Genomic DNA, 14,028 nt, shown 5'->3' with positions numbered 1-14,028 from the left:
ATCTTGCAACGCTTTCACTTTACTGGGATTTGCCTCTATGCCCCGCTCGGTCACGATGTACCCCAGGAAGCGCCCACTTTTTGCTCCGAACAGACACTTTTGGGGATTTAGCTTGACCCCGTATGTCCTCAGCGTCCCAAAGATTTCCTCTATATCTGCACAAAGGTTGACCGCTTGGATTGATTTAATAAGTATGCTATCAACGTATACCTCTAGGTTTCGTCCGATCTGCTTCCGGAACACTTTGTTCATGAGCCGCTGATATGTAGCACCTGCGTTCTTCAATCCGAACGGCATCACGTTGTAGCAGTAAGTGTCGTCCGCAGTTATGAAGTTTACTTTCTCCTGATCGTCACGGGCGAGCGGCACTTGATGATACCCCTGATATGCATCCAGCATGCATATCAGCTCGCACCCAGCCGTTGAATCCACCATTTGATCAATCTGGGGCAAAGGGTAAAAATCCTTCGGGCATGCCTTGTTCAGATCCTGAAAGTCGATGCAAACTCTTCACTTGTTACTCGGCTTGGAGACTAGCACCACATTCGCGAGCCAGCTCGGGAATTGTACTTCCCGTATATGGTCGGCTTCCAGAAGCTTCTCGACTTTCACTCGGATGATGACATTCTGATCCGCGCTGAAATCCCTCTTCCTCTGCTTGATGGGTCGAGCATCCGGTCGGACATGAATCTCGTGTTGTGCGACGCTCAGCGAGATGCCTGGTAGCTCGTATGTTGACCACGCGAAGATGCAACGAAGGTGGTTGCCTCCGGTCGGCCATCTCGGATCTGCACTTCTTCTTTTTCTTCATAAACTAAGGTGGAAGACATTTCAGTTATAGCATTTACCTCGATCCGGGGGGCCTTCCGAGCGGACCTTGACTTGGCTCGGACCATTTCCACATAGCAGCGCCGCGCTGCCAACTGATCACCTCTGACTTCTCCCACTTGGTCCTCGACAGGGAACTTGATCTTCTGATAGAATGTTGAGACGACAACCCGAAATTCATTGAGGGCGGGTCGGCCCAAAATGACGTTGTATGCCGAGGGTGTGTCCACTACGATGAAGTTAGTGGTCTGCGTCTTTCTGAGTGGCTCTTCACCGAGCGAAATGGACAATTTCATCTGGCCGACCGGCTGGACCTCGTTACCAGTGAATCCAAACAAGGGCGTTGTTATAGGCAACAGCTCAGCCCTATCGTTCTGAAGCTGGTCAAACATCCTCTTGAAGATGATGTTGACTGAACTCCCTGTGTCAATAAAGATGCGATGAATAGTGTAGTTTGCTATTACCGCTCGGATAATGTGGGAGTGTCGTGAGGCATTTCAACTCCCTCGAGGTCGCCAGGGCCGAAGCTGATCTCGGGTCCGTTCGCCTTCTCTCAGCTGTGTCCTACGGCATGGATCTCCAACCGTCGGGCGTACAACTTGTGGGCTCGGTTGGAGTCTCCGCTGGTTGGCCCTCCAGCGATGATGTTGATTTCCCCCCGAGCAGTGTTACTTCTATTTTCTTCCTCCCGAACAGACGGTCTGGCTCATTCTTGGGAGGCCCGGGGGTTGCTTCTTGGTTGGTGTGGATGTCGCTGCTCGGGTGACTGTCTGGCTGTTCGCTGTCCAGCGTTTTGATGATTATGATGCCGGTCAGGCGAAGGCGATCGGTGGTGATAGTTCCTTGGCTTAGTGACCGGGGCGAGACTCCGGCAGTCGCGGGTGTTGTGGGTTACCGACTGATGAAGTGAACAAAACATGGGAGTTCATACCTTGCCTCTCAGCTTAGGCTGTTCGGCTTCCACGTGTTGGACAGCGTGTGACCTTGATTCCTGATGCGGCCTCATCCCCTCGACCCGGGGCCGGGGTCCTCTGGGTGGTTGATGAATGGCTTGAGGCCGCCGATCGGCTGGTGCTGCTAATTCTGCCGGTGTTTCCTTTTTACGGGCCGCTTGCGCCTCCTCCACGTTGATGTATTCGCTCGCCTTTTTCAACATATGGTCATAATCGCGCGGCGGCTTCCTGATGAGCGAGCGAAAGAAGTCGTCATCCATTAGCCCCTGGGTGAAGGCGTGTATCATGGTCTCTGATGACATTGCAGGAATATCCAGAGCGGCCTGGTTGAATCGCTAGATGTAAGCTCGGAGAGTCTCTCTGGCCCCTTGCTTCATGGAGAATAGACTGACGTTGGTCTTTTGGTAGCGCCTGCTACTTGCAAAGTGGTGGAGGAAAACTGTTCGGAAATCCTTGAAACTCCAAATCGATCTGTCCGACAGCCTCCGGAATCAACGTTGTGCGGAGCCGGACAGGGTGGTGAGGAAGACCCTACATTTTACTCCGTCGGTGTATTGATGAAGAGTAGCGGCATTGTCGAACTTACCGAGGTGGTCGTCCGGGTCGGTTGTACCATTGTACTCTCCGATTGCTAGCGGAGCGTAATGCTTCGGGAGCGGGTCTTGTAGAATCGCCTCAGAGAACTGGCGATTGATCCGCTCGGGGGATGACTCGGTTCGAGGCGTCTTTCCTTTCCTAGCCTCCCACACGGGCGCTTCATCAGATGATCCCTAGTTAGCTTGGGCCAACTCGGACGGAGTATGGAACAGGGCCCGATGGAAGGGAATAAGGGCAGCGGGTGACTCTCCTGGTGTGCCGATCTGCCCTCTATTCTGCGCCCACGTAGAAAATTGCTCCGGTCGATCTTCTAGTGTCGCTCGGCCCCCTGATGCTGAGGTGCCCTATTGTACCAATCGCTCGGCGTGAGCCTTTTGTTGCTGCTCCACTATCCTCGTTGCTCGCACCTGGATGAGCGCGTCGAGCTCTTCTTGGGAGAGCGTCACAGTATGTTGACGTCCAGCTTCTTCCATCGCCTCGGCTCCAGATTCAGGTGCGTTCCCACAGACGGCGCCAATTTGATCCTATCTGGGCGTTGAGTCGACAGACGCTGGGGACGTGGCGCTTTTGTTGACGACGTGTGGACCTCCGACTGGCGTGAGCCTCCGGTGAGAACCTGCAAACACAAAACCGAGCCGGGAAGGGGTTCCCGGCGACGACCCTCCGACGCTCAAGTCAGCTCCGGCAAGAAGAGATCTACGCAGAATAACGAGCGTGAAGGCTAGCTACAGTAGATGAGAATGCATACCTCCGTCAAAGCCTGGGGTCTTTATATAAGACCCCTGGGAGGCGCGTGCACGCTTCTCGAGGCGTGCACGCTTCCCAAGACCTACCTCAAAATGGATGTGTCCGAAAAGTACGTCTGGTGCTATACCGCAACTGTCCGAGCATATCTCTGCCCTGACAGCGGAAACTTCCACCGTACGATTCTCTGTCCGGTCCGGTCGCCGACCATGCTGTTCGTCGGCGACACATGTCTCGAGGAGGATATCATCAGCTGTCCCCTTCGTCCTCTTCTGCACCTTTTGTATGTTACTAATCTGAACGGGACAGATGCTTGGACTCACTGTCATCCGGGAAGGGACATGTACTGGACCGAACGGAAGAGACGCTCGGCCCGTCGGCCACCCGGTAGTTTGGTGGATCATCACGACTGAGCCGAGCGGGTCGTCCGCTCGGCTGAGGGCGACTGGCGCGGTCTTCTGAACAAATGGAGTCCTGCTTGGCTTGTGAGCGTCGGAAGCTTGGCATAATGGCCGAGCCATCAAAGCGTCGGCTCGGGCGCTACCCGCGTCGATCGCTCAGATAGGTTAACTTTGACCACGACCGCCACAGGGCCGTTGACCATCATCCAGGCGGGCCTCCCTTTCTTACCACCAAATCATGATATACTTTTAAAATGATTGAGTGAACTGTGGGACCTATGAATAATGAGCATTAATGTTAAAAGGAATATGGGTGAAAGAAATGTGTTGTTATAATGAGTATATGACACTGAGCCCTATGTTTTTTGATGAGATGATGTGTATTATAATATAGATCCATTGCGGATGCTCTAATAATTAATTCACTCGATAAGTAATGAAGTTTGAAGAAAAAAATAAAACAATTTAATTGGAAAGGATCAATCTTATAACACAATGAGCTCATTGATCAACAAAGATAGTTTAAGAGGTTCAATTTTTCTTCCAAATGGAACGTGTAATAAAAAAATACTGAATTTCTAGACTGTCGAAAAATTTAATAGAATTAGACCGATCATCCAGGACTAGTTAGGTTTATCAATTTTTTTATTGATTATGTTAATTAACACTGATCCGGCTATGAGAAGGGGCTCTTCGCCTGAAGAGGGCCATTGACACGTGGAAGGTCAAAAGGTCAATGCGGTCAACGCTAGAGGAACTCGGCCGAGCGGGCCATTCACTTGCTCGACCGAGAGGGCTATTCACTTCCCCGATTGGACAGAGGGAGTACCTGACACGACACTACTATAGCTCGGATTAATCCCAAGCTTTCGACGCTCATGGGCTCAGGCATGTAGGGAGGATATTTGCCGAGCGGGCGGGTCCCCAGCTATGCAGCTGGGGCCTACGAGCGACCCGGTGGGCATCGGGGCCGAGCGGATAGCGCGCTCGTCCTGGCCAGGCTGTCAGCTAGGATAGCAAGCGGCTCCCCCGCTCGACCCGGAAAGGGCCAAAAAGAGCAGTTGGTGATATCTTCTTGGGTAGCAGCATCGCCAACAGGCGACAGGATCGGCAACAGAGTCAGATAGAGAATCGTACGATGGAAGCTTCCACTATCGCGTCAGGGATATGCTCGTACTATTGAGGTATGGTGTCAGACACGCTTTTTTGACACACTCATTCCAGGTATGCTTCGAGGGGCGTGCACGTCTCGAGGAGCATGCACGCGCCTATGGGGAGCCCTATATAAGGATCCTCAGGCTTCGACGGAGGTATGCTTACATCTCTACTGTAGCTATAGTTCTCGTTTCTGCTCTACTTCTTTCTTTCTGTCTGCCGGAGATTTGACTTGAGCGTCGGAGGGTCATCGCCGAGAAACCCCTCCTCGGCTCGACATTGTGTTTGCAGGTCCACGACGGTAAGGGATCTATGTCTTTGGAGTCTTCGACCCGTCAACAGGAACGTTACGTCCCCAGCGTCAATCGACTCAGCACTCGGACATGATTAAATACTATAATCTTAAATTAAAAAAAAAAAAATAAAAAAAAATAGATAGCACTCAAAGTGGAGATATAAATTTTTATTTTTTTCATAAAAAATAAATATTAAAAGTTTTATTTCAGCAAAATATTCAAACCATAGGCAACAAGAAAAAAAAATAGATTAATTTAGAGCCCCTCATGGATAATGATTGTAATGGTAGAGGTCGAAATACAGATAGGATAGGTAAGTTCAACAAGAAAATACAGATAGGATTAATGGAGATGAAATAGCTGTTAAAAGATAAACAATCTATTAATTGCAATATTAAGAGGCCATTCTACTGGTTGACGAATGGATGACGCTCTGTAATCCGCAAGCGTCGGCGATTGCAGGGGAGGCGAAAGGACCCTGCAACAAGCCGCCGGCGATGATCCGGTGCATCGCCTCTGTCATATGGACTCCATCCCATATCACGCAGCGCGATGGCTCGTCGCAGAGCGAATACCCGTCGGAGCCGCATCCGAGCCGGCGGTTGTAGTTGTAAGGGCCGCCGCCGCCGCAGCAGCTCACGAGCGTGTCGTTCCCGAATCCTAAACCGAAACACACTTGATCAAATGCTCAACGATCATTCGCGAGAAGTGTTCACTCGATCACTCACCGAACTGGTTTGGATTGTTCAGGATGCTGATTATGGCGGCGAAGTAGTCGGCGTAGATGATAGTAGCGTGAGGATTTAATCCCCGCAGCGTTTGGAGCTCCGCTTCCAGGAGGCTGTTGTGGTAGGTGGAGAATTCGTTCAACCAGTTCAGGCAACCGGTGCTGGCGTCGTAATCGTCGACGTTTTGAGTCTGGAACTCGGTGAGGAAGGCGGAGTTGCATCCCAGAGGAGTGATTCCTGGAACCACCAGCGTTCGGGCGCCCAACTCGATCAGTTCCTGGATCGAAAATCGAAAATTAGATTTGAAAATTGAAGAAAGAATGATGAGAGTGGACTTGATTTGGAAATTACAGTGATGGCGGAGCTGATGGTGGCGACGACGAAAGGAACGAAGGATTTGACCTCCTCCAAGCTTCTTCTTTGAAAAATCGGATTTATGTAATCGTTGCCTCCGATCTCGCCCATCATGATGAGAGAGTCTTGCAGCGTGTCTGCGCAATCTGCCACCAAAGAGTTCTTTACTAAAAGATCAAAGTTTCAAGACACTCGATGCGCACAAATCGAATCTTCAACTCCTTCATCGAATTGTAAAATTGGTCCGAAATAGAAAAGGGAAGATCTAAAATTGACGGAGGGAAATTGAACCTGAAGGGGAAGAGCATAGTGAGGGGAGCAATTGGCGGAACCACCGGATCTCGACGCCTAAAGAGACATTGGTTAAGGCGATGCGAATGCCTCGTTCCTTAAAGAAGCTATTGTCGAGGGCCGTCGCGCCTGCCACCGCAAAGTTGGCGCCTTGCTCGAAATCTCCGCCGACACGCCGCCGATCCAAGTAAGCCGGCAAAAGGGGCAATCCGAGCGCCTCCGCTGCGGGGGATATTAATAGCGATTTCTTACGGAGAGGAAAGGGGAGTAGAAGGGAGAGTGCAATACCGATAAAATCGAGGATGAGGCGGCCGTCGGAGAAGCGACCGGTGGGGCGGCCGAAGTAGGTCATGCCGTATGGAAGGCGGGCGAAACCGGCGCTGCGGTTGCCGACGATGTGGAGGATGTTTCCAGTGTCGGCGAGGGAGTCGCCGAAGCTAAAAATGGAGGAGTAGCAGCCGGCTGCGAGAACGGCCGGGAAAAGGAGGAGGAAGTAGGCGGCGGCCGCGGCGGCAATCATTGTGGAAGTGGATCTGAGAGCGCCACCAACCGTCGACGATGATCAGAGATGTTTATTATTATTATTATTATTATTATTTTTTAGGGATTTAAATGTGTTATAATCCAACTTTCAGGACCTTTATGGCATGTCTCCAAATATTATCGGGAACAACCAGCGTTGTAGCACAACAATTCTTAAAAATCAAATCAAAATTAGAGTCAGACGATTACTATTCAAGACTCAGGTTCCTTCAATCTATCATTGGATAATTTACTAAATTCTCTATTAATAAATTTCTAATAGAATAATCAAATACAAATATAGAATTAGAAAGTATAACAGTCTTACACTTTCCTTAGTAATAAATCAAATAATTATAAATTAAATTTTACCAACACACGGTGAAGAAGTTGTGAGCTCATGTGTTGGAGTTGATCCGTCTGTAGTAGTCAAGTGAAGCAGCGTTGTAGGATAGCAACAAAATGAAGTTTGTAGCAGCCAAATGATGGTGAATAAGCGTAGAAAATTGATTCTCAAGGTTGATGGTTGAGACTCCTTTTATAGGTATTTTCGGGCGCTTGTACCACCCTCGAATGCCTAGACCAAGACCTATCCAATCCTGCTTCGTCGGTACATTATCCACCTCTAGGTGCCTGGACCCAGTCCGGGTGCCTGGAGTGCTGACACGGTTGCACCACCCCCCAATGCCTGGACCGAGGCCTATCCAATCCTGCTTCATGGCTAAAGCATCGACCTCTGGGTGTCTGGAGCTAGTTCGGGTGCCTGGAGTGCTGACAAGGTTGCACCTTGACGAAACTCTATCTCTAAATTTATCCATATCTAGGCACTTGTACCCGATCCGAGTGTTTGGACTCTGACGCATGCTGACTAATCAGAGTATGTCACCTCAGCTTGTCGCCTGCTTGATTTAGCCCCTTGTCAGGCGCCAAGACGAACTCTGGATGTCTGGACCTCCAGGAGTCTGGACTATGTTCTGGTGCTTAGAACCCTTTTTCCAGCCATTTGATTTCTTACATCACAAAGTTAGCATAATAAATTATAACCTGCAAAACAGAGCTATCATAATATTAAATGACATTATTAATTAGATCTTATTTTACCAAGACCAGGATCTAGTCATGATCTCAACTTTGACTTTCAAAATGACTTTAAGTTGGACCAGCGCCTATAATCCCACTGGGACTCATTCTCACTGGAGCACTCTCCTCTAGTAACCTACCTTCACTTCCTATTTGCAGTCACTTGACTTGACTTGCCTCTTGACTCACCAGATCTTCTTGTTAGTTGTCAAGTCCACATACCCAACTGGACTTCAGCCAGCTATCAGGTCCCGTAAACCCAGTTATATTTTCTATCAGATATCAAGTCACATCTTGACCTATCTAAACTTCGTGCTAGTTATCAGGTCCTCAGACCTAACTAGTTTTCAATATGGTGTTAGGTCCTCTAGATCTGTCAATTTTTGCATACTCGGTAAAAGTATAGATAAACATAACATCTAACTTTAAATCTTTTGTCATTTATCAAAACTTGAGTTTGACTATTGGTGCTAAATGCACCAACAAGATTTACTTGAGGTATCAAGCTAAAGTTGGAAGAAGAAGCAGCAAGAGAACTTAATGGAGTCGAAGAGAGTGTGAGAGCTTCCTCTTGAATTTTCTTTTTCTAAGATTTATATGGCTATCATAAGAGCATTTCTAAGTTAGATGTTGCATTCTCCTTCATCATCCTCATATGGGTCAGTGAATAAATTAGATCTGAAAGTCGTTAGTTGCCTCTCCATTAATCTATTTGAAGGAGGGCATCCAGGAGACTAATCTAACAACCACTTGATCACCTCTTTATTCGTCCAATGCCACACATTCTGAAATATTCACAGTCCTTGTCTGTATCTCTCAGGGAAAAAAGGCCTTATCAATGAGGCGGTTATGCTGCCTTCTTATCCATGCACCCATCATGTGATTTCAGCTAGTCTACATAGGCTATGAGCCTTTCGAGGATGAAGAAATGAGTTTGACATTGAGTGACCTTATGGATAGATGAAGTCAAGTCCAAAGCAGGGAGAAGGTCGGGATTTGAGGTCGAGACTAGGACAATGTCGGGATCTGAGGCCACGACTGAGACAATGTTGGGATTTGAGACAGAGGCATAGATGATGGCATGATACCGGGTGATCCTGTCGGGAATCTGAGAAGATAAAACTGTCGAAATGACATGGCTGGAACGTGGACCAAGTCGCCGTGACCTAGAAGGGGAGTGTGATGAGCTATCTTCTATGTTGACCCAATCGTCAGAAGATCTCTGATCAACGCTACCTGCAGGCAGGGCCCGAGCTTCCCTGGTCTCTGACACCCCGATGCTCTAGACAGATCCCACGAATATAGAAGGAATAGACTAATAGTAGAATAATGAAATAAATAAAGAATGAGTACAGTGGCATACCTTGGCCTAGGGGGCACCCTCAGATGGATTGGTGAGCTGGCCGCGATGCTGATCAAGTCGTCGTGATCTGGAAGAGTATGTGAATGTGAGTCGGACGAGACGGCTCAACGACCGGAGGCTGTGCGGAGGCCAAAGATCACTTGTGGGTCGGAGACGGCTCATAGGTCGGAAACTATAATAGAATAGAATGAGCAGTCCTCCCTTTTGTCTTCTCCCCTTGTTTCTCCCTCTTCCTCTCCCCCCCGGCTTTTATCCACATGGCTCTTATCCATCCCCACATCACCGGGTTCTAAGGTTGAGACATGGATGATGTCGGGTTCTGAGGCCGAGCCAAGGGAGATGTCTGAATCTGAGACTAAGGTTGAGGCATGGATGAAGTCGGATTCTAAAGCCGAGGCATCGATGATGCGAGTTCTGACGCCAAGTTAGTGGAGATGTCTAGATTTGAGACTAAGGTTGAGGTTGGATGATGTCGGGCGACCGAGGCTGAGGCATAGGAGATGTCTGGATTTGAGGTTGAGAGGAGGGTGATGTCAAGATTTGAGGTTGAGGCATAGATGGTGTCGGGATCTGAGGCAGGGAGGATGTCCTGTCTCCAAGCAAATCCTTGGGATGAATATGCTGAGTAGGTTCGATCAAACCTGAATCTCATCTGTGTTGGGTCTGATTCTCTTTGGACCATGTCTGACCCACCTTGACTTTGATTGACATCTCAATATAATTTTTGACGATATGAGCTACATGAGGGCTATAGGATTCTACCACATCAATTGCTCCTCTAAATCTTCAAAACTAAAGATATAAAGAAGTTAGTTATCCTTATAGTTATTGATGCAGTCAGCATTAATAATCAAACTCAGGTATTTTGATGTATGACAAGTGGTTAAAGTTAGTTGTTGTATTCTAAGTTGCTTACTAAGTGTGTAAGACTAAAAGACTTGATGGAACCTAACACCAGGCTAAAGTCCAGTTAGGTCTGCAGGACTTGACAATTGACTAAAGTCCAGATGGAGCATCTGGCAGGAAGACTTGGTGAATCAAGAGATCAAAGTCAAGTAAGTCTGCAAATGGTAAATGGAGATAAGCACTGGAGGAGAGAGATCTAGTGAGGACAAGTCTTCGTGGGACTATAGGTGCTAATCCAACTTAGATTCATTTTTAAAATCTAGGTTGAGATCAAGACTAGATTTTGGTATTGGTAAGACAAGATCTAATTCATATATATATATATAATATTTTTGCATATATTTTTCTAACTTTGTTTTGTAGATACATACTCAAATCTTCAAATCATGCACACATGGCCACTGATAAAGCCAGATTTCGAGTCTGGAGTCAAAAGATATGACCTCCGGAATATTGTTGTGTTGAACAGTGATTGGAGGCGCCTCAAGTGGATGGAGTGAATCAAATAGGACGGAACCAAATCAGACCAAACTGAAGCAATGGATAAGATCTGAATTATTTAATTAGTTTTCTCTACAGAATTATCCGTAAAATCCAAAATCAGAAAGTTTATCCCGAATTCAATGGATATGATAAGAATAGGTTCATCTATAAAAGGAGGCTAGATGCCCTAGAAGTATAACAACATCTCTACACAATTCCTCAACCATCCAGTTGCTCCAACTTCGTACTACTATTGTGTTGCGATGTTGCTACACCCGACTACTACAAACAAACCAACATCAATGCATGAGTGCATTCAAATCTCCGTCTAAGTATTAGGTAACGATTTTGGACATATGAAAATGGACATGAAAGAAATGAGAACACTAGAGAGAAAGTCGGAGTTACACTTATTAAAGAAAAACTCTGAGAGACGCATTTTAGAAAGTACAGATAATACTTAGATGATCAATAAATGTACCAATTAAGAAATGTGAAACTATGACAAAATATTCAAGAGTGGAAGATAAAAAAAATATTAACAGTAATAAATAAAGTAAAATTTATTTAGATATAGATAATAATATAGTAGGAAATTGAGCTCAATTACAAAGAATAATTTATATAGTCGACTTCACATAGTAAAATAAGGTTTAATTATTATTATTATTATTGTTTACTTACCTAATTAAGTCATGACAATTTCTCAGTCATAAAAAATCATAGTAAAGACATTGAAATCATAACAACAATGTGATAAAGCAATCATGTTTTAGTCGATAATATGATGAACATATTAATATTCACTGACTACCGTAAATTATTTTGCATACTATTTGAAAATAGTTAATTGCTTCAAAGATCTGATCTAAAGAGAATAACATAATAGGATAAAGATTTACAATGCAAACATCAATAAAAAAAAGAGCAAAATGGATTCCCAAAAAAAACATATATAAGTCATGAGTCTCATGTCAATCATCTCAAATTCATGACTGAGACGGTTGAGACTAAGAGGAAATTTAAGATTAAAATGGAATATGCCGCCAACACTTTGGTTGAGACTGAAAGGGAATTTGTTGTGAAGATTGTGGTTAAAATTGAGAGAGAGTCTCATACTAAGAGGAAGTCAGAACACATGTCTAAGAAAGAGTTTGTTTTTGAAAGGGAGTTTGAGACTGAGAGAGAGTTTGCTTATCCTTGAATAAGACTTCATCGGCAAAGACGAGAGTACTGAATAAGTTTAACTAGATCTGAGTCTCACTTGAATGAAGTTAACCTTCCCTTAGAGCATCCACATCAATTTCTTTATTACTATATCTAAAATTTAGGATAAATGATCAACTTTATTAAATTTAGATAATCATTTTTCACTACACACTACATCAAATACCCTAAAATTTCCATCATCCTTAATTTTTTATTATTTTCTTCTCTTTCTTCTATTTTTTATTATTATATTTATGGAATAAGTGGAAGGAGAGAGATTAAAAAAATATATTATTTTATTTTTAGAGTAGAGATTTCATTCCCTAAATTTAGAGAATCACTATTCATCAAATCTAAATTTAGGGAATGGATAGGGTAACTGATGCAGAAGATTTTTAGTTAATCTATCCAAAATTTAAGGTAAAACCTTTGAATAAGGTAACTGATGTAGATGCTCTTAGATCACGTTTGACCCATTATGACTTTGACTGTCAAGTCAGCTAGATTCTTAATTAACCTATAGGACATGTAAGGGCAGAAGGAAACCTCAATATTAAAACTCTAAATCACATATCATTAATTAGATGCATACATTTATTTTATCTAGGTACATGAAATCAAGATTAACGAGTCTTTTTGAGATGGTCTAATGACTAGCGTATGAAGTGTTATCATCCTGAATTCCGAAATTTAAATTTTGATAAAACTGAGATAAATATTTTTTTTTATATACTAGCCTTAGGAGTTAGAATTAAGTGTTTACTACGACGTCGATGGCATAGAGGGTGGCGATGGCAGCGCTGAGGCTGTGGCCGGTGACGGTAATGCTCATCTGCTCTTTTCACTTCCTCCCGCACCTGCATCAGATCAGATACGCTTTAAATTTACAAAAACACCATCGAATAGTTTAGGATTATTTCACTTCGCCCTAAACTTTCTTTTTAATTACATTCCCAAAAGTCTCAGATCATCACAGTAATCCCCACGATGTTCACGGCACTTTTATTGATTCCGACAATATCATAATTGAAACACTGACGCGCACCAAAAAAAGAACCACTGCAAACCTAAAAGAGAGAACAGCGACTATTCATGAAAAGCTACTAAAAAGCCAACGAAATGGTTGTCCTTTTTAGTCCTCATCATTCAAACAATTTTAGAAAAAATAGTTCCAGAATTATATTTTTAAGGGAAAACTAATTAGAAAGGTAAAAACTCAAGAATTAAAATAAATTTTTCGTAAAAAAATATGTTTTTATTTATATTATTATTATTATTATTATTAATATGTGAATGTTATTATAACGCTCATTTATATTGATTTGTAATAGACGTTATATATATTAACATTGGCTGCTCTAAGATTTCATATTGAAAGTAACAGCGATTAAATAATATCAGATATTAAAATAATAAAAGAAAATTGTTGATAAAGAGGTGTGAGGCTGTGAGCTACCTTGAGAGTGAGGTTTCCAATTATTTATTCAGTTACTTGCAAATTTTAATGCACCAACAGCTGTTAATCACTTCTATTCTATATTCAATGAATTAAAGGGAATTAATACATTTAGAGCTTTAAAAGTTGGAAAAAAAACAAGTTAATTATGAAATAAGTTTAGAAAAACAAAAAATAAATATCACATTTTTTGTTTCTGTAAGGTCTCTTTCATAGGCATTAATTGTGAGTAGGATAGATTAGAGACATAATAATTAATTCACTCGATAAGTAATGAATTTTAAAGATAAAATAAAACAATTTAATTGAAACCTGGATCAATCTTCTAGTAGGGACATAAACTAGTCAATCCGAATTGAATAATATTTAGCTCGAATTCGACTCATTTAAGTTATATATTCGGAGCTCGAACTAAACTTTTATCACAAGGGTTGAGCTCGATTCATTTTAGAATTACCAAACTCATGAATAGTTCGAACTTGACTTGTTATTAGTTCGATTATTATAGTTAACAAGTCTAACTCATTAAGCGAGCTCAAGATCATTTTAAAGTTTGCTTTAGAGTTCATTTTTTGACTCATTTTAAGGTTCGTTATGCAGATTCGTTAAATGAACTCGAAAACTCATTTGAATAAATATTCAGCAGACCTAATAATTAAAAT

At 43.8% G+C, this 14,028-nt stretch overlaps 1 protein-coding gene across 1 annotated transcript; it reads right to left on the bottom strand.

Moving 5' to 3' along the window:
• Positions 1–5,249: 5,249 nt before the first annotated feature.
• On the bottom strand, positions 5,250–6,942 carry LOC121977185 (GDSL esterase/lipase At1g31550-like). The gene is made up of 5 exons (XM_042529752.1): positions 6,636–6,942; positions 6,348–6,569; positions 6,054–6,202; positions 5,703–5,979; positions 5,250–5,634 (listed from the first exon to the last, which is right to left on the bottom strand). The coding sequence occupies exons 1-5, from the start codon at positions 6,865–6,867 to the stop codon at positions 5,369–5,371; spliced, it is 1,146 nt and encodes a 381-aa protein (XP_042385686.1). The 5' UTR covers positions 6,868–6,942; the 3' UTR covers positions 5,250–5,368.
• Positions 6,943–14,028: the final 7,086 nt, after the last annotated feature.

Source organism: Zingiber officinale, chromosome 4B (genome assembly GCF_018446385.1).
Source record: "Zingiber officinale cultivar Zhangliang chromosome 4B, Zo_v1.1, whole genome shotgun sequence".
NCBI classification, from domain to species: Eukaryota; Viridiplantae; Streptophyta; class Magnoliopsida; order Zingiberales; family Zingiberaceae; genus Zingiber; species Zingiber officinale.
This window is presented reverse-complemented; position numbering and strand designations above follow the sequence as displayed.